This window comes from Carettochelys insculpta, chromosome 29 (genome assembly GCF_033958435.1).
Source record: "Carettochelys insculpta isolate YL-2023 chromosome 29, ASM3395843v1, whole genome shotgun sequence".
Classification (NCBI taxonomy): domain Eukaryota; kingdom Metazoa; phylum Chordata; order Testudines; family Carettochelyidae; genus Carettochelys; species Carettochelys insculpta.
The window spans coordinates 2,046,958-2,067,231 of record NC_134165.1 but is presented as its reverse complement, the minus strand read 5'-3'; the positions used below and the strand labels follow the sequence as shown (position 1 = coordinate 2,067,231).

At 55.8% G+C, this 20,274-nt stretch overlaps 1 protein-coding gene and 1 long non-coding RNA gene across 2 annotated transcripts; both read right to left on the bottom strand.

Moving 5' to 3' along the window:
* On the bottom strand, positions 1–10,392 carry PODNL1 (podocan like 1). Its single transcript, XM_074979441.1, has 10 exons — positions 9,598–10,392; positions 7,896–8,126; positions 7,467–7,560; positions 6,867–6,931; positions 6,071–6,180; positions 5,603–5,759; positions 5,031–5,146; positions 4,002–4,659; positions 3,334–3,482; positions 1–2,238 (listed from the first exon to the last, which is right to left on the bottom strand). Exons 1-10 carry the CDS (start codon positions 9,958–9,960, stop codon positions 2,088–2,090), a joined length of 2,094 nt encoding a protein of 697 aa, XP_074835542.1. The 5' UTR covers positions 9,961–10,392; the 3' UTR covers positions 1–2,087.
* A 1,055-nt stretch (positions 10,393–11,447) lies between these two features.
* LOC142003371 (uncharacterized) lies at positions 11,448–18,354 on the bottom strand. The gene is made up of 4 exons (XR_012642814.1): positions 18,329–18,354; positions 12,714–13,263; positions 12,259–12,319; positions 11,448–11,562 (listed from the first exon to the last, which is right to left on the bottom strand). It is a non-coding gene; the product is annotated as an uncharacterized LOC142003371 (long non-coding RNA).
* Positions 18,355–20,274: the final 1,920 nt, after the last annotated feature.

The following is a 20,274-nucleotide window of genomic DNA, read 5'->3' as shown; positions in this document are numbered from 1 at the left end:
GCCCTCCCCGTGTGGTAGAATGCTTGCTGCAGCAAGGGCTGGGCTTTGGTTAGTGGCCGAACAGTGTGACTGAGTCAGCTCAAGCTGTTCCTAATAAATCAATACAGGTTGAACCTCTCTGGTCTGGCACCAGCCGTTGTCCGGCATGATTGTAATTAGCCGGACACCCATTGTCGGGGCGTGGCCAAGTTTCCCACAGTCCCATAAAGTTTGTGTCCAGCCAGCAGGCCTGGCTCTCTGTGCTGTTATTCAGCTGTAATTTACCCCAAGTGTCTTCTAGGAGCCCAGTCAGCAGTGGAAGTGTTGGTAATGTGCTAGACAAATTCTCTTGACCGGCACCGACCAGGTCCCGAGGGTCCCGGATTAGGGAGGTTTGATGCGTATAACACACAAGTTACATGGAAGCCCGTGTGGGCGAAATGCCCTGGAGATGGGTGTCCTACGCCCAGAACACCTGTGCTGCTCCCTGTCAGTGGGCACTGCTCAGACCCCACGTGTCTAGTCCAGTCTCTCTCTGGCCCAGACGAGGCAGCTAATTGTGAATGGGGTTACCTGCCCCACCCCCAGAGCGAGCGCTACCATGGTCACTTCTCTGACCGTGGTGAGCAGCCAGCTGAGCTCGGCAGAGGGCTAACCCAGGTGCCTGCTTACTCGTCGCAAAGGGGCTGAGCGCAGCCTGGGGAGAAGCGACCCCCGTAAGTAACAGCCCTGCCCCTTTGCCTGCTCAGAGGGCTGCGTGAACTCGCCGACGGGTAAGTTATTAACTCCCTTTTACAGCTGCTAAAACGCAGGCACAGTGCAGGGCAGTGACTGATCCGCAGGGAGTTAGTGACACTGCGGGGCTATAGCCCAGGACTCCCACTGCCTATGCTGCCACTCAGGCCAGCTGCAGTCCCTGGAGAAGCAGCCTGCAAAAGGAACCAGCTTAATCCATTTGCTTTGCTGCCAGATGCAGCCCACACCAGCCGTGGCTCAGAAAGGGGAGGCACCGTGGAGATGCAAGACAAAGCTGTGGGTACCACTGCCTCGTTCCAAGCCCCTTCTTCCAGCTGGGGTCTTAAACACCTGCCTGGGGCTGCAGCAGCACAGCTGCTAATGTGCAGGGAGGTCAGTTTCCACTAGGTTCAGGCCCTGGTTGAAGACAGGTCAAGGACATGCCCCGTCTAGCAGATTCAGGCTTAGCAGCGAGCGGCTCTCCAGCCCTGGTCTGCGTAAGGCAAGTTAAAACGCCTGGCCAGCCTTGAGTGAGCCTGGGGGGTCGTGATGACCCTTGGGAGGCCAGGGCAGGGCTGCAGTTGTGTGCAGGCACTGTGGAGCTGAATGCGCCCAGCACAGCAAGCAGCAGGCCGCATAATCTGTCTGCAACGCACCCTCCGGGCAGGCAGAGAAGCGGTGTGAGGATATTAAAACCACATTATTGCTGCAAGCTGGGCCGTGGTGCAGCACAGCCTGGGAGGGCAGCGGCAGGAAATGAAGGCAGGCGAGATGGGTGTAGTCTGGGTGCTGCCAGAGCTCCTCTGAGCCCGAGAGCCCAAAGCACCTGCCACATTCAGGGCTGGGTCGCAAGGCGCGGTGGAACTGCCCCTGCTTACAGCAGCTTGGTCCTTAGCCCAGTGCTGAGGTGCAGCTTGAAAGCGCTCGCTTTCCTGGTGCTGAAATGCAGCCACCTCTGGGGTGGAACACATCAGTTCTATGTGGTGGTTTAGCTGAAAAGCAGAAGAGCAGCCGATCCCACAGAAAGCATGGGGGGAGGCAGATGGAATGTGCCTGGCCTCCTGGTGGGCTGAAAGAGCAGGCACACAGCCCCTCCTCTGCCACTGCCCTGTGCCTGGTAGCACAGCAGCCCAGTGCTGCGCCTGAGGGAAGAGTCCCCACTACTGACTCCGTCCGTGTACTCAGCCTGCCCACCTGCACTTCGCTGCTGCTTGTGGACGGGACCAGAGCCCGTGGTGATCACACAGCTGGGACTTGAGCAGCGCAGCTGGAGGAGGGGGAAGGCGCCCTTGTTTCCTTGCTGCCATTCAAGCCACCCGGACAAACAGGGCTCAGGGCAGACACCGACCCGCTCCTGCCAAGGTATCTGCTTGCTAGGGGCCCAGGTGAGAACTCAGCCACTGCCTGGCTCGTGGTAGCTTGATGCTGATGGGCTCAGGGTTCCCTGTAGTGTCCACCACCTCCAGCTGCTTCAGGGCTGCGAAGGCCTCGGCAGAGACGCTAGTGGCCCGCAGGCGGTTGGACCTGAAAGAGCAGGGCGGACGGGAACAACTTGCTGCTCTGCGAGAGGGGGCTCCCAAGACGGCGTTTGTTAGCTGAATGCTCTGTAGAGATGGCGCCTGGGATCTGCCCTCCGCACCGGGCCCTCAACACGAGTGGCCTCAAGTCACAGCCAGCGTTCCCGTAAGTGGGGCGCTCTGGCAGCTGCCAGGAGAGAGTCAGGAGCTGCCCCGCTGATTAGCAGGGCGCCCCCAGCCAGCAGCGTGTGTCTCTCTAGGGGGTGCGCAGCCCCACACACCTCAGTGCACAGAATAAAATGTATCGCATCCCTGGATGGAAAAACCGTAGCGGGCGCAGTGGTCGCAGAACAGGGGTAGGACAGTCCCGTTCTCTGTGGCTCCAGGGAGCCCAGACTGGGGCTCTGGCCTACCCCTCCCCACCAGGGCTCCTTCTAACCCTTGCCCTCCATGTGTGGAATAAATCAGTGCACACTGAGGCGTGTGTGAATGTGCACCGCCAGCAGAAGCACCGGCCTGGCTGGGGCGCTCTGCTGAGCAGCTGGGGGCACTGGAATCTCTCCCGAACAGCTGCACAATGCCCATTTTACAGGGAGCGCTGCTCTCCCCATCCATGTGCTGGAGGGGTGCAAAGTGCAGTCCCTCGGCCCTGGCCACCCAGGGTATCCCTGGCTCCACAGCGAGCCTTGAGCTGGCGTGCTGACGACAGCCCTGCGGACACTGTCTCTCCAGCAGGGCTCAGGCTGGCCACCGCAGTCTTGAGTGGCCGGAGCTGCAACCTCCATGCTCGCTGTGGGAAGCTAGAGCAAGTCTGTCTACCTGCACTGTGAGACATACTCCTGGCTCCCAGCCCCCTGCTCTGACCAGTTCATCCCACCCTGCTCCCGGAGCCAGGGAGAGAACCCAGGAGTCCTGGCTCCCAGCCCCCTTTGCTCCAACCACTACACAGCACTCCCCTCCCCAGATCCAGAGAGAAATGCGGGAGCCCTGGCTCCCAGGCCCCTGCTCCAGCCACACCTTGGGTGGGAAAGCCAGTCTGCGGGAGGGTGGGGCAGGGGCGTGCCTGGGCTCCCAGTGCTGGCATCCCTGCTCCGGTTGTTACCTGAGAACAATGGCTCGGATGTCGGGGATGCTGTGGAAGGCCCCGGCCTCAATGACAGCGATGCGGTTGTGCTGCAGATACAGGTACTCGAGGGACTCGGGCAAGTCCGGGGGGATGTAGGACAGCTCGTTGTTGCTGAGATCCAGGAGCTGGGGGAGCAGGCGGGGCAGGGTTCTCAACAGCTTCCGGTATCCACACCCCACCAGACCCAGCCTGGCCTAGGCAAGCAGCCTCACCCCGCCCCCCCGTGCCCTTTCGACACAGCATTGGCCTGCGGAACTCCCTGCCACGAGAAGTCCCTGCAGCCGCAAGCCCATCAGGCTCAGCGAGGGGCTGGCTGTTCTAGGGCACGCCAGAGTGCTCTACTCAGAGGAGAGTTTTGGGGGTGGGGTGAGCATCCCACCTCAGCCTGCTTGGGGGGCTCCTTCAGCTGAGGCGTGTAATGGTGAGCCTCTCAGGCAGGTTACAGGGCTACTTGCCACTGCTCCTGATCTGGTCTGGCAATGCCAGGCTCCCAGAGGGCTCCTTATTGGAGTTCTAGTGCCCCGTCTCTAATCACCTGAACGCACTCCCTCCCCAAGCGGGGCTAGACCCTGGCTCCCTGTCCCCCTGCTCTAACCATCAGACCCCACTGCCCTCTCAGGAGGGCGCTCGTCCCCCTCCCTCACCTTGAGCCCCTGCAGCTCCTGCCACGTGCCAGGGGTGATGGAGCCGATGCGCAGCCGGTTGTGAGCCAGGTGCAGCTCCTTGAGGCGGGTCAGGCTGGCCAGCAGCTCGGGCGAGAGGGAGTTGAGCTGGTTCTTGTGCAGCCTGAGCACCTCGAGGCTGGGCGGGAGGCCGGCGGGCAGGAGGGTGAGGTGGTTGCCCGACAGGTCCAGGCTCTGGAGCCGGCGCAGCTTGCGGAAGGCCAGGCGGTGGATCTTGGCGCTGTAGAGGCGGTTGTAGCTGAGGTTGAGCTCGGCCAGCTGGTAGGTGCTGGCGAAGTCGTGCAAGCCGATGTGTGTGATGCGGTTGTGCAGGATCATGAGGGAGCGCACCCTGCGGGGCAGCCCCTGCGGCACCCGCTCCAGCAGGTTGTTGTAGAGGTGCAGGGTGTGCAGGTGGCGCAGCTGGAGGAAGGCGGCTGGGTGGACGCCGGCCGCCGTCAGGCAGTTGTTCTGCAGCAGCAGGTACTGCAGGCTGCGCACCCGGCTCAGGCTGTCCGGCGGCAGTGAGCCGATGCGGTTCCTGCCCAGGTGCAGGATCACGATGTTCGGGGGGAAGCTGGCTGGGATCTCACTCAGGTTGTTGTTGGAAAGATCCAGGTACTCCAGGCTCTTCAACTTGCTGCGGAGCAGGAGGGGGACAAGACGTTGGCTAGAGCCACAGCCTCCTGCTGTGCGGGACCCAGGAATCCTGAGTGCTTCCCCCCACCCACCCTCGCTCTAACCAGCAACCCCCCCACCCCTCCCAGAGCTGGGAAGAGAGTCCAGGAGTCCTGACATCCAGCCCCCCAGCTCTAACCACTATACCCCACACCTTTCCCAGAGCTGGTAAAAGAGCCCAGGAGTCCTGGCCCCACTTCCCCCTGCTCTAACCACAAGGGTTTAACCCAGGAGTCCTGACTCCCAGCCCTATGGACTCTAACCACTAGACACCCCTGCCCTGCCCAGACCTATGGTAGAACCTGGAGTCCCAGCTCCCTCTCCCAGCCACACCTGAAGGTGGAAGGGTCCAGGCCCTGGTTGGACAGGTTGTTGTTCTGCAGGTAGAGCTCTCGGAGCTTCCACTGGCGGCTCAGTGCTCCCCTGGGGATCCAGGAGATGCGGTTGTTCTGCAGGGATGGAAGGTCCCAGCCACTAGAGAGGGAGGCTTTCCTGCCTGTAGGAGAACTCTGGAGCCGCAGGCCCTGGGGGAGACTACCCTCAAGGCAGTACTGAGATAACCACTAGGTCATCCAGCCCAGCTGCTATCATAATGGCAGAGCAGGGGCACACAGAGAGGATGGGCTTTACCCATGGTCCCAGAATGACTCAAAGGCCACATTGAAAATAGAACCCAGGAGTCCTGGTTCCCAGCGTATCCCCGCTCTGAACACGAGACCCCACTCCCCTCCCACAGCTGGGAAGGGAACCCAGGAGTCCTGGCTCCGAGCCCCCTGTTCTTATCACTCAAACTCTTTGGGAGGTGTCATGCCTCGGGGATCCCAGCCAACCACACATGCATACAAAGCCCTGGTGCAGGCAGATGTCCCCCCGACCCTGCTCATGAGCCCCAGGCCCTGCCACACCTGTAAGTGGAGCCGGACAAGCGCCGGGGGCAGGTTCTGGGGCAGGTAGCTGAGCTGGTTGCTGGAGAGGATCATGGTGCTGACAGCGTCAGAGCCGTTGAAGGCATCGTAGGGGAGCCCAGGGTTGGTCAGCCGGTTGTTGTGCAGATACACAGACCTGCATGGAGGCAGGGGAAGCAAACCAGAGCAGACAGCCGAGCCACTGGAGTAAGGTAGCGCCCTGCCCTGCCCCTAAGGGCCAAACACACCTCACAAGCCCTCCAGCCGCTCCCCACAACACAGAGCTGGGGCATGGAAGTCCATGCAGAGGGGACGGTGCCCCCCTACTGCACTGCCCGCCCAGCCCAGAGCCTGGTTTGGCCAGTCCAACCTGCCGAGATCTGAGCCCCGCAGCCGACGCAGGCCCCGTCGGTCTGAGCACTGCCCTCTCCCTGGTGCCAGAGGCTGAGGCGTGGGTGGTGACTCTACCTGAGGTTGGCTTTGTGCCCAAAGGTGAGCGGGTAAACTTCGGTGAGCAAGTTCGCAGCCAGGTCCACAATGTGCACGGTTCTGGGAAGCATCTGCGGCGCCACCGTGAGCTGGGAATGAGAGCAAAGGCGAATGGGCTGAGTCTACCAGGAGACCAGGGTGGTCCTGCCACCAGAGGGTCTGGCAAGGCTTTATACTGGCAGTGCTTCTCTGGTCACTGGCATGCAGCCATCTCTGGGGAGGGGCAAGCAGCTGTTCAACGGTGCTCAGTGCCACCATGCAGAGGTTTAGGATGCAGCGGGGAGGAATCCTGTCTCCAGGGAGCACAGTGGAAGGAGATTAGAAGTGAGGATGGAATCGCCCTCGTTGGACTTTCCCAGGACACCAGGGTTAGCGCCCACACTTGAGGGAAACATGGCAACATCTCAGCTGCCCAGGTGGACCCGTCTCCTCTGAATCTCGGCATCCGGCAGCCCAGCGTCTGAGCACAAGCTGAACACCGGGGTCAGCAGATTCAGAGGGGAGCCACACCACCTGCTCCCTGCAGCACAGCGCCCCATAGTGCCACGTGTCAGAGTCACCCTCACCACAGGCTGCAGCGCCCCTGGCTTTCCCGGGACGTCCCATCCCATCGCTGGCCAGGCACAGCGTGGTTGCTCACACACACGCCCTTAGCAGGGGACGAACTCCTGGTGCCACCCTGCCCGTTAAAGCTGGAGGAAATGCCAAGGCTGCAGCAGCTGTGACTTCTGAGCACCCGGCCCCGCCCTGTGCCAGAGGACAGACACGCGCGCACCTTGTTGTTGGCCAGGTAGATGTACTGCAGTGACTTCAGGGACTCAAAGGCTTCATCCGGGAGGCCTAGAAAGCAGGAGAGAGAAGAGCGGAGACTGCTAGACCCGCCCCTGATGGGAGGCCAGCGTACAACCCTGCTCCATCCAGCTGGGGACCGCAGACCCTCCCTCCCTCCCCTGCAAGGCCCAGGGGCTGCTGCCATTCAGCCACAGAGCCACACGTCCTGGCAGCCACCTACCCACAATGCTTTGCATCCCGCTTCCCACAACGCATTTCTAGAACAGTCCCCAGTAGCGTCCCATGCTGCTGAAGTGGAGCTGCCTCTGGGGTGGAGCTCAGCAGATGTGTAACAGCTGCATGGGAATTTCAAAGTGGAAGTGGGAGAACTTCCTGTATCTAGCTGAACCTGTGGGACAGGGGGCACCCAGCCTCCAAGTGCACCCTTCTGGGAGGAGGACCTGAGGGGCTCTGATACCAGACCAAGGGGGCTGGGGAGCGCTCTCCCTAGAGATGTACACACACTCCTAGGTCAGGCTGGCAGGGCCCCTGCCCCCTGTGCTACTCGCGTGGATATCGCCCCCAGTCAGTGATGGTCCCTCACCAGCCGAGGTGAGATGGTTGTTGTGCAGGTTGAGGGTTTTCAGGCTGGTCAGCCGGGCCAGTTCGTCGTAGGGCAGCTCCCGGAGCCGGTTGTTCTGCAGAAGGAGACCCCACCCCATCAGTCCCTCAGGAAGGCATGGGGGGGCATCTGCTCAGGGAGGCGGGTGGCAGCAGTGAGAGACAGGGAGGTAGAAGTCGGGGCTCCTCTGCAGGAGTTACACAATCTCCCAGGACAGATTCCCTACCCCAGGCACCACAACCATCCTCTGACCCCCAGCGCACCAGCTCCAACAACCCCCAGCTGCCCTCTGAGTGCTGCAGTGCCGCCTTTGATGGGCGCTGGCTGCTCCCAGACCCCTGGGGTGCTCTACAGACCCTTCAGGACTGGCACTCCCAGCTTGGGGGGTGGGGAGGGGACAGGGCTGCTCACCTGCAGAGACAGGTGCTGGATGGCTTTGGAGATGTTGCTGGGGAAGCTGTGCAGGTCCAGGCCCCCGCACTCCACCGTGTCCTCTGCAGGGCAAGTGCAGTTGGCTGGGCAGCCCCAGGCATTCTTCTGGGGCAGCTCCTGCCCTGCCCGCCGGAGCAGCGGCGCGGTGTCCTCCTCCTGACTCCTGACCAGCTGCACAAAGAGGAGCAGGAGGCAGCCGCAGCTCAGCCACTGCAGAGAGGGGGAGAGGGTCTGGTGAATTCTGGCACTAACTGTGCACTAACTCTGTGCACTGCCGCTCGGTGGAGCGGGGATCCTACCAGCGCTGCTCAGCCCCATCAATGCAGGCTCTGTCTCCAGCGCGCCGGCCGCTGGGCAGGGGGCGGGGAAGGTCCCCCTGAGCCAGGCCCACAGGGGATGGAGGCAGGTCGGTTTACAGGGCACTTGGCGCTCTGAAATGCCTTGGTTGTTGTTTTAGCCAGTCTGGCAACCGGTCGGCTCCCCGCAAGCCACACAGGCCGCCTGCCCCACCACCCTCAGCACGGCAGCCGGGTTGTGTGTGTACATGTGTGGGCATCTCCACAATAACACATCAGCACCCAGCAGCATGGGGGTTGGGGCTCAGTCAGGGTCGGGTGGTGCCTGGCACAATGGGCCCCAATCTCAGCCGGGGTCTGGGCAGCGCCCGGCACAACGGGCCCCGATCTCAGCCGGGGTCTGGGCAGCGCCCGGCACAACGGGCCCCGATCTCAGCCGGGGTCTGGGCAGCGCCTGGCACAACAGGCCCCGATCTCGGCCGGGGAGTAGGATCCATGCAGCACCTATCACAGCAGAGCCCAGACCTCAGGCAGTGCTACGACAATACATGAACCACTCTCCCGCTGCCTATTTGTTGCATAGCCCCAAGCTCTACCGGAAAGCAGGTGTACATTGATGGAGGTACAGAGACATGCTCCAGGGCCTCCTGGGAGCTCTGGTAGGTCTCCCCTGGGTGACTGAACCCTGGAGGGTACACAGCCCTTGAGACCAGCCTGGGGAATTACCCTGCGGGGCTAGATGGGCTCACATGGGCCGCGCCCCCCGCCAGAGTTGCCTCTCTCCAGTCTTCACCCTCTCGCTGTGGCTGCCGACAGGGACGCAACCATGGCGTGGTTTGGAACCGGTCGGGAGCAGCTCCCATCCCCCCAGGAGCCAAACGTGAAACCAGCTGCAGATCAGCCCAGGTCCTAAGGGCGAGACAGGTCAACCCCTTCCCCCGGCTTCACAGCCAGTAAATGGCCCCTTATTGAGAGCTCCAACAACCTGCCCTAAAGAACAGGCTCTGCTGCAGTGCCAGCCCCAGCTCCTCCCACTAGACCCCACTCCCCTCCGAGAGCAGAGAAGGGGCCTGGGTCGCCAGCTGGCTCTGCCTGGCAATCTCCAGGGGGGCAGCCCTGCCCGGGGCAGTGCTGCAGGTGTGCCGCTAATGCCAGGACAGCAGGTGAATACGGGCACCCCCTGCTGGGGGCAGCACCCGTGGGAAGCTGTCCCCGATGCACGTAAGCTGGTCTGGGAGATCTGGTCCCTCCTCCAGCGCAAGGCAGGATGACCTTTGCGAGTTACCTGCCCCTCCCAGGCCAGCCCAGTGTCGCCAGAGTTGTGTCTCCAACACGCCTTAACTTCGCGGGGTCCCCGAAACCGCCGGAGACGGAGCTTCCCTCACCATCGCCAGGTCCCAGCTGCGCGTCTCCGAGGCTCCGCTCTGCAGCTCCTTCCTAGGCACCTTAATTGAAGCCAGACCTGCTCGGAGCTCCGGATTCCCTCCGCTCTGTTTTCGCCTCCGAAATGACACAGCAAGCGCCTGCCACGCACGCCCCCAGCTCGCCTGCTGGAGCATGGGGAAAGGAAGCAGAGAAAGCAGCCTGCCAGGAACTGTTACACTGCCTGGGCGTGAGCTGCAGCCAGGGCCCTGCGTCTTCGCCTGCTGTTGTCTTCTGGTCGGATCAAGGCAGGGAGGCGGGATGGGGGAAGACTCGGGCGCTAAGCACGTAGGGGGCTTTTGTGTCTGCTGCACTTGGGGTTGCATAACGGGGCTGGAGCTGGCGGAGGTCCCGAAGGAATGTTTGGACAGGATCACATTCACTGAGTCTGGTATTCCAGCCACGTACGGAGGCAGATCGGACTCTGGGGAAATGAACTGTTGCTGGTTGTTTTCCCCGAGTGCAGTCGGAGCTGCCCTGTTCTGCCCCCGCCCAGATGCTGGACTAGTCTGTGCTCCGTTGCTAAGCGGCCGTGCTCGCAGGCTGCCTTGGTGCTAGCACTGCTGCCTAACCCAAAGGGAAACTGAGGCATGGCAAGCTGACGCAGCTTGCCCAAGGTAACCCAGGGCACTGGAAAGAAGCCAGGAGTTCTTCCTCAACATTCCCCCGGCTAGGCCCGCCTCGCACCCCAGGCCCGGAGGCCTTCTGGCCAGGCCCTTGCTCTGACCACTAGACTCTTCTACCATCCTAGAGCTGGCAACAGAACCCAGGAGTCCTGATTGTTTGCCTCTCCTCCTCTAACCAGTAGCCCACACTCTCCTCCCTGATGTGGCGACAGAAGCCAGTAACCCTGACGTTTAGCACCCCCTTGCTCTAACCACTGGCCACTGCTCCCCTCCCTGATGTGCAGACAGAACCTAAGAGTCCTGGCTTACAACCTCCCGTGGTTAGTACTGGACTCCCCCACCCCCAGCTGAGACTAGTCCCCCGTCCAAGAAACACAAACCCCCAGATCATGACCATCAGACCACAAGTCTCTGATCTCTGGGCTCTGCTCCCACTAGGGACCCTGGATTTCTCCCACCAGCCAATGGGAGGTGGGAATTCCTCAGTCTCCCCCCTCCTCCCCAACACCCTGGAATTCAGCTTCCCGGCTGCCTGCCCCTTGTTCTGAGCTCTCCAGGAGCAGAGCCTGGGGGGCTTGCCCTGCATTTCGGGCTCCTAATGGGCCGTGGAGAAGGTAATTTGTCCAGCCTCAAAGACCTCCCTGGGAATCACAGTGTTTGTGCTTTGGAGTCAGTGGTAATGGCCAATTACTGGAACTGAAATACTTGTCACCCAGCCAGTTGTAAGCCGCCACAGTTGCTTCCAGCACGCTGGGTGCAAATTAGAGAGCCCACGGGCCTTTCACCCAGGCTGGCCAGATGTGCCTCATGGGCTCTGCTGGGAGGAGGAGCTGGCTTCCTGGACTGGCTCTGAAACCATCCTCGCCCCAGCAGCTATCTGATGAGCAGCATTAGAATCGAGGCGGCTACTTTTCCAGGCCTATCTATCCCAGATTGAGCTGTCCAGAAGTACTGAGGCCGATGCCCGAAAGGATTCTGCAGCAAAAGCCTTCCACCAAACCAACATCATCGCGTTTGTGAACAACCTCAAGTGGTAGTTCCCTTTACAATACCTGTGAGTACAGGAAATGCCTGTTGAACTACACACCCAGAGCCCCCTCCCGTCCCGAGTAACATGCTTAGCTCCTCAGCACATGCGTGATATTGCCAACCCCAAGCATTCAAACTCCAGGAGCTGGTGGTCTGCCCACAAAGTCATGAGAATTTTAAAAAATAAAGTTTAGGGGATTTTTTCTTTTGCCTTTTTCAGCTGTACAAGGGCCATGTTGTTGGGCTTGTTTCAGCTCTGCCAGGGTAGGACACCTTTAAAAAAAGAGAAAAGTTGAGATTCTCATGCAATAACATGACTCCAGGAGCTCGAGCTTTAAGAAAACCACCAAATAGCCCAAGGCCGGGCAAGCCTCAGGGTGGTTTTGCCTTGACTAGTTCTCACAAGGCAGCATTTCCCAGTGGTTACAGTGCTGGATGGAGACTCAGGATGGAGTGTTCTATTCTTTGTTCTGTCCTGTTTGCAGGGCCAGATTCCTTTAGGGCAGGGTGGGGAAGACACAGCCCATGGTCTGCATCCAGCCCACAGCTGGCCCCTGTGGTTGGGGTTGGGACCAGTGCAGCACATTTGTCAGCTCCTATTGGTCAGTTTCTGGCCAATAAGAGCTGAGAGATTTTGCTGGACTGGGGACAGCATGTAAAGCCAGGGCAGCCAATGGGAGCTGAAAAACCTTCCTTGAGAGCATTAATGCAGAACAATTTCTCAGCTCCCAACGGCCAGTTTCCATTAAAAACTATTGCCCATCCCTGACATAGGGTCTTTAGGGCCTGCAGCCCAAGAGCTCAAGCTAAGGGGAGTCCTGCAAAAATAAAACCTTGGTTATATAGGTGAGAAAAATATATACAATTGTATAATAATCTATGGTTTGGGGTAGGACAAATCTATTTTACCAACATATCTTATTAAAGCAACTTCCTGATCACAATTGTCGCATGATAAAATACAATCACCTGGGGCTTGAATCTGTGCACCTGTGCAGGGTGTTTATAAAAATGCCAGATGATGAAGCACCTAGAAAATAAGACGGTAGAGCTCAAAAGAGGAACCTGCAGACATTAAAAACAAGTCGTGAGCAATGGTTGTTAAAACACCCCAACTGACAGGCTATTTCAGTAAACCACTGCCAGCTGCACCAGATATTAGCTGTTTGGAAAATAAGTCAACAAGCATCACAAATCCATGTAGGAGAACAGCAGTCACAACAGACAGTCCCAACAGACAGACCAGCCACAGTGAGTTGGCCAGTTTTGAACAAGAGTGAAATAGCTGTAAGTGATGAAGATGAAAACGTGTGGCTGTGCACAAGTAATATTTCTCACAGAAATGCAATGCTCACCTGGATATCTCTGTTACAAATCAAAGAACAAATTTCTCAGAAATGAAAAAAAAGCAGTTTGATACTGACCTTGCTTTTTGGAAAGACGCCCTCAGATGGGTTGTTACAGTCATCGCGTTTCTGGCAGAATGTGGGCTTTCCTTCAGAGGGGACATTGAAACTGATGGGTCCCCTGATAATGAGAATTACTTGGGCCCCTTGTGAATTGAGTCTGTTTGATCCTTTTCTGAAGGAACCTAAAAATATTACAGGAACGCCAGTAAAGGAGGCCTTCAGACCTTTCTTCAGTGACGTGTGAGGAATATATAACTTTCACGGGACGTGCCTAGTTTCAGATATAATAAGTCAGTTGCAGATTGCAATGTACTTTTCAATTATTGTAGATCCCACTTCTCGCATAGCTCACACAGATCAATGTATTCATTGTCTGCCATGTGTCGCAAGAGGAGCAGATTCAAGAAAGTTAAATTCCTCGCAATAACAAGTCACACTGGAGAATCGCTTTGTAATTCAGTTTTGACAGTTCAGTAGACGATGGACTTGACTTTGCAAATTGCTCACAGAGTATGACTGACTTCATCAACTGGATTTCAATAGCACCATCAAGGATTGCTCAGCTCTGCAGACCAGAAAGAAATTAATATAACGGCTGTTCTAGGGTACAAAATAGGCTATTCTGAATTAACTTAACTATATTTTACATATTAAGACTGAAATGTGACCACAGAATGTCTTTTTTGCTAATTAAAAGGCAGGTTTCATGTAGCATTAAAAGCCTTGATGCCATAATTGGGATAATTTTGTTTTATATTAGGAAAAAGCCTTGTACACAGGGGCCTCACAAAATCTCATAGATCCAGGCCCAGAGGACAGTTAATCCAGCCCTGCCTGTTGTGAGCATCAGGCAAGTCACTTCACCTCTCTGTACCTGTGATGTGAAGATGACAATACACCTCATTTAAAGCTCCTTCGAGCTGGGCAGATGACATGCGCTACCCGACAGCTAAGCGTCAGCCTCATCCAATTTCGCTGCAACTCCTTGCATGTTTCCGCCTCCCTTCTTCCGTTCCTTGCAAACTGAAATCCAAAGAGGCTCCTAGAACATGTTTCAGCCACTGCCAGAACCAAATCAGTAAGAAGCCTTAGCTGTGTTTTAAGAAACGCCAAGCTCTTTTTTCAAGGCCACATGCTTCCTATAATTACAGACCCTCCAGACCAAGCTGGGTTGCTAGAAAGCACTGAAGCAGTTAAAGCCATGGGCCCAATTTTCCAATACCACCATGAAATGTGAAGTGTGACTGACTGTCTGACCATGTGTTTGTTTAAGACATATGACCTGGGAGGGCTTTGTTCCAGGTGGGCCTGGAGTGTTTGACTGGAGCCAGGAGCCTGATAAAAAAGCAGCCAGTTGCCAACGAAGAGGGAAACAGAGGACAGACAAACGGAGGAAGTTTGCCAGAAAGTTTGCCTGGGCAGTGGGGAGAGTTCCCAGAGAAAACTTTAGCAAAGTTTTGATACAGTCTCCCAAGTCTCTCCAGCAAGTTAAAGCCGTATGGATTGGATGAAGGGACTAGAAGGTGAATAGAAAGACCATTGGACGCAGTGGGTGGTGACCAATGAGTTGATGTCTAGCTGGCAGGCAGTGTCAAGCAGAGTGCCCATGGCCACTTTTGTTCAACATCTTCATTAATGATCTGTAACAGCAACGAAGGGTCCTGGGGCACTTTATAGACCATGGGCGTCCAACCTTTTGGCTTGCCTGGGCTGCACTGAGTGAAGAGGAATTGTCTTGGGCCGCATATAAAATATATAATATAGTTAATGTATATAAATCACATAATAATGTTAAAAGTTTACGATCTTGTGGGGCCGCATTACTAGAGCTGTGTCTACACGTGCACGCTACTTCGAAGTAGCGGCACTAACTTCGAAATAGCGCCCGTCGCGGCTACATGCGTCGGGCACTATTTCGAAGTTAACTTCGACGTTAGGCGGTGAGACGTCGAAGTCGCTAACCTCATGAGGGGATCGGAATAGCGCCCTACTTCGACGTTCAACGTCGAAGTAGGGACCGTGTAGATGATCCGCGTCCCGCAACGTCGAAATTGCCGGGTCCTCCATGGCGGCCATCAGCTGGCGGGTTGAGAGATGCTCTCTCTCCAGTCCCTGCGGGGCTCTATGGTCACCGTGGGCAGCAGCCCTTAGCCCAGGGTTTCTGGCTGCTGCTGCCGCAGCTGGGGATCCATGCTGCATGCACAGGGTCTGCAACCAGTTGTCGGCTCTGTGGATCTTGTGTTGTTTAGTGCAACTGTGTCTGGGAGGGGCCCTTTAAGGGAGCGGCTTGCTGTTGAGTCCGCCCTGTGACCCTGTCTGCAGCTGTGCCTGGCACCCTTATTTCGATGTGTGCTACTTTGGCGTGTAGACGTTCCCTCGCTGCGCCTATTTCAATGTGGTGCCGCGCAACGTCGAAGTTGAACATCGACGTTGCCAGCCCTGGAGGACGTGTAGACGTTATTCATCGAAATAGCCTATTTCGATGGTGCTACATCGAAATAAGCTATTTCGATGTTGGCTTCACGTGTAGACGTAGCCTAGCTGTCCAGGGCCGCATGCGGCCCGCGGGCCGCGGGCTGGACACGCCTGTTATAGACTAACAGAAAAGTTTTGAGCATGAGCTTTTGTGAGCACAGACTCACTCTGTGCTCATGAAAGCTCATGCTCAAAACTTTTCTGTTAGTCTGTCAGGTGCCACAGGACCCTTCGTTGCTGTTACAGATCCAGACTAACACGGCTCCCCCTCCGATTAATGATCTGGACACTGGGACGGATTCCACCCTTTGCAAGTTCGTGGGGGAGAAATAGATAAACTAGAGCGTCGGGATAGGGGCCAGGGAGACTGAGCCAAATTGGAGGGTTGGGCCAAAAGAAATCTGGTGAGGTTCAACAAATTCAAGTACAGAGTCTTGAGTGCTACAGGCTGGGAACCCACTGACTAATCGGCAGCTCTGCAGAAGAGGACCTGGGGATTGCAATGGAGAAGAGACTGGATGTGAGTTCATAGTGTTCCCTTGTTGCCAACAGGGCGAATGGCATATTGGGCTGCATTAGCAGGAGCATTTCCAGCAGGTCAAGGAGAGTGGTTATTCCCTCTGTTCAGCACCAGTGAGGCCTCGGCTGGAGTTTTGTGTCCCATTTTGTGCCCCCCACTACGGAATGGATTTGAACAAACTGGAGAGAGCCCAGAAGAGGGCAGTGAAACCGAACGGGGTCTGGAACACATGCCTTATTAGCAGAGGCTGAAGGAACTGCGTTAGATAGACACCTATCAGGGATGATCTAGACAGTGCTTAATCCTACCAAGAGGGGAGGGGACCAAACTCAGTGACCTCTCGAGGTCACCTCCAGTTCTAGTGTTCTATGATTCTGTGATACTAAAAGGTGTGGTGGCACTTGATAGCAGCCTTCAGCCACGTGCAGGGGGGTTCCAAAAAGGAGGAAGAGAGGCTGTTCTCGGTGGTGGCAGATGACAGAACGAGGAGCAGTGGTCTCCAGTTGCAGTGGGGGAGGTCTAGGTTGGATATTAGGAAAAACTGTTTCCACAGGAGGGTGGTGAAGCTCTGGAATGGGTTATTCAGGGAGGTGGTGGAATCTCCATCCCTAGAGGTTTTTAAGTCCTGGCTTGACAAAGCCCTGGCTGGGATGACTTAGCTGAGGTTGATCCTGCTTTGAGCCGGGGGTTGGACTCAATGACCTCCTGAGGTCTCTTCCCGCCCAAATCTTTGATGATTCTATGAAACACAGCACAGAACCCCACTGCCCCTTTGGGAATAACGGGGGCTGCTAAGGGCTGAGTCCTTTCCAAAGTCTCTCCTTAAATAAAACAGAGGAGTCCTCAAACGCCCAACGCTCTCAGAGTCACCCCGGCTCATAACTGACAGCCCCCAATTTCATCTCATCTAACTTACTTGCATGTTGTTTGCATACTTTACAGGTTGCTCCTCAAGGGGTTGAGACCAATGCATAGGTCATTTTTTCCCTACAGAAGAGAAACATTCGATTTGCCACATCTGGTCAGATCTAAGGCCCAGCTCCGCCTCTGTCCAGCTTCTTAGCGTAACCATTCAGAGCACTGCCCCACCTAATTTAGCATTCCAGCTTTCCCAGTGCATTGCATGAGACACACCTAGTCTAATACCTCAGTTCCAGCTGCACGGGTTTTGTTAAGAGGCCAAGGCAAGTGACTTTACCGGCCAAAGTTCTGCCACGGATAGTGTTATTTTGGCAGCGCACACTGGCACAACTGCTTGTACTGGCTCCTCAAGGCTACACAGCATCAGAACATATGTTTGGCATCCCAGCATGCCCTATGTGTCACTGGCAAGAATCCCACCTCATGGGACAGTTTTAGGCTGTATGATGGGATACCCACATTTATCTCAGGGAACTGTGGGAATGTGGGGTCAAAGGCCCACACCTACCTCTGTCCCATCTCATAAGTTACCCCATGATTTTTGAACACACCGTTGCGAGCCACGATGGACTTATGAAAATGGGACTTAGCTCCTAAATCACTTAGGCACCATAAAAATTCAACCACTAAGCCCTGGGGCCATTTAGCTCACATCCCTGACACCTGCTGCAATGGTTCCGATCAAGAGTGCCTGCCCACAACCCTCCATTCAGCTGTCACTCTGCTGCACAGCATGAACAAGGAGAGACTGCAAATTCTCTGCTCCAAAATCACCATTGCTGACCCCAATGACAGGAAATTCTCCATTAGCCAGGAACAATACCGAACACATGAGCCGTAACTGAGCAGTTTAGTATTTCTATCCCATGGCCAGTTCTTTGTAGGAATATGTTCAAAAAACAAAACAAAACTTCCTGAGCCCTGCAGCAATCAGATGATGCCTTGCAGCATGATAGTGGATTCATGCTTATCTTGCCCGAAATCACAACCACATGGTGATATGGTAACAAGTCTCCTGGGCCCCTTTTTAAAAACAGCCCTGGTATTTGACTAATCAACCTCTGAAAGCTAGTTTTAAAGCCCTGTTTATAGGCCAGGCTCCAGCCTGGCTTTGCTGGCTCAAAGCCAGGATGAAACTGTAAACATATTTTTCTGACTTTTCTTTTCCAGTACCCACATTCTGACCATTTGCCAACATATTAAGAGTCCTGCCAGCATCTGAGACAGAGGGAACAGAGCTATGACTCTGCCTGCGTCCTGCAGAGAGCTGTGATCAGGTCCCAGCTGCTTCAACAGCAGTTTCTGAGCTACCCAGGGATCTGGAGAATGGGGTATTTCCCCTCCCCCCCACCCCCTTGCTGATCTTCGAGGAGGTGAATGTCAATGCCAAGGGTGAACCAGGATCTGGCATACATAAGTGAAATACCTCCTTATGCCAGGTGAGACAAATGTGATCCTGAGGACCTATAGCATTAAAGGTGCCCCATGGCCAAAGAAGACCAGACCACGGTGAAGGACTATTCCTGGGTCTGGAAAAAGGTGTACTGCAGTGGTTAAATTCGGGGTCTGGGAGCTAAGACAGCTGAGCAGAAGGTATGATTATGAGTCACTATGAAAGAAGCCTAGTGGTGGGACCACAAGGAGTTTGTCCCTATCTCAGGCAGTATAGCCTAGCAGTTAGTCCAGAGTGCTGGACAACATCCCAGGCTCTTACCTTGGCCAATTCACTTTCCTTTTCTGCGTTGCCACTTCCTCCTCCAGGAGACAAAAGGGCTTAATCCTACAGACGAACCTCCCGGGAGTTTTGTGAAGCTTCGTCCATTAATGTTACTAAAGTGCTTGAACGCACTGGATGGAAGAAGCAAGAGGTGGTTGTGGCATTATTAAACCCCCCACATTGTGGAAGCTCTCAGTGCATTTACTGACTGATGCCTCCAGTGGGCTCATAAAGAAGTCACTGATCATTTAGTTAAGTCCTGCATAAATGATGATGGTGGATGCTGCATATCTCATGCCTTCCAGGGTTCTATGAGGGATGGGCGGCCCCTTGTTTATGTCCCTGGCTTATGACCTCATTTCCATGTCACATCTGACATCATGTTCAGTTGGATCAGATGACACAGGGCTGATTGCAATGACATTTGTAGGCAGCCTGATGATGTTTCCTCATGGTCTTTTCAGTGGTGCTCATCACCAGACTGAGCACACCACAGAGATGAAGGGGTTTCTCTTCAGAAGTCCCCTGGGACCTATCTGAAGCCTGGATGTCTTTCTAAAGGAGACTCCCAAACTCAGACAGCAGTTCTGGGCAAGATTCAGGAATCACCAGATAAGATTCTCCAGTCTGATTTCTGCCAGAAGACAGATCAGCTAATCAAAAAGATCTCTTGTGGCCTCAACACCTACTAATCTCCCTCTTTGCAATCTGGGGAATGTTTTAGTGCCAGCTGACATTTCAGTGCAAGGCAATGACAGAATTTGGCTGGGATATAACAACAGTTTCAAGCATCATCCTACTGGACCAAGTCTGAAGAAGTGGGTCTGTCCCACAAAAGCTCACCTAATAAACTATTTTGCTAGTCTTTAAAGTGCTACTTGACTGCTTTTTGTTTTGTTACTGGACCATGTGTTGTTTGGTACTGAGCTGTGCCACCACTGGACAAGATGCCATTTAATAGTTGGTACCATTGGACTGTGCCACCATTGATCACATCATGTTTGGTTATCACCCCAGTTAGACAAGGTGGTACCATTTGACTATCCACCGTGGGCCATGCCACTGGGTTGCTGCCCCACTGGGTCCTACACCATTTGGTTTCAAGTATCGGAGGGGGAGCCGTGTAAGTCTGGATCTGTAACAGCAACGAAGGATCCTGGGGCACCTGACAGACTAACAGAAAAGTTTTGAGCATGAGCTTTCGTGAGCACAGACTCACTTCATCAGCATCATTACCTTTGTTACCATTTGGTTGTCATCTTTGACCTCGCCAGTCACTGAGCTGTCATCCTGTTGAGTGTCGTTGCTTTTCCCCTTGCAACATCTGGGCTTTTTTCATTAGAACACAGTGTTTGGTTGCCATCCCATTTCTTATGCTATTGGGCTATCAGCTATTGCCTCACTGGGCACCAGGCTGTTGCCCCGTTGGGCGCTGGGCTATTGCCCTGTTGTGTACTGGGCTCTTGCCCCATTGGGCACTGGGCTGTTGGCTGTTGCCCTGAGTCAGCTGTTGCCCCGTCTCAACAGTTGCCTCATTGGGTGCCGGGCTGTTGCCCCGCGTTGGCTGTTGCCCTATTGGCACCGGGCTGTTGGCCCGTCTCAGCTGTTGCCCCAGCGGGAGCCGGGCTGTTGGCTGTTGCCCTGTCTTGGTGGTTGCCCCCTTGGGCGCCAGGCTGTTGACTGTTGCCCCGTCTCGGTGGTTGCCCTCTTGGGTGCCGGGCTGTCAGCTGTTGCCCCGTTTTGGTGGCCCCTTTGGTTGCCGGGCTGTTGGCTGTTGCCCCGTCTCAGGCGTTGCCCCGTTGGTTGCCAGAGTTCCCCTGTTGGTTGCTGGGCTGTTGGCTGTTGCCCCGTCTCGGTGGTTGCCCCGTTGGTTGCCGGGCTGTTGCCCCGTCTCAGCGGTTGCCCCGTTGGTTGCCAGAGTTCCCCTGTTGGTTGCTGGGCTG

What these genes read in the sequence shown, in the direction of transcription:
- PODNL1 (XM_074979441.1), bottom strand. Translation starts at nt 9,960, where the DNA reads ATGCAACCCCAAGTGCAGCAGACACAAAAGCCCCCTACGTGCTTAGCG. An exon ending in CAACCATCTCACCTCGGCTG is followed by an intron (nt 6,932 to 7,466) that starts GTGAGGGACCAT and finishes CCTGCTTTCTAG; the next exon opens with GCCTCCCGGATGAAGCCTTT. An exon ending in ATCCGAGCCATTGTTCTCAG is followed by an intron (nt 2,239 to 3,333) that starts GTAACAACCGGA and finishes CTGCTCTTTCAG; the next exon opens with GTCCAACCGCCTGCGGGCCA.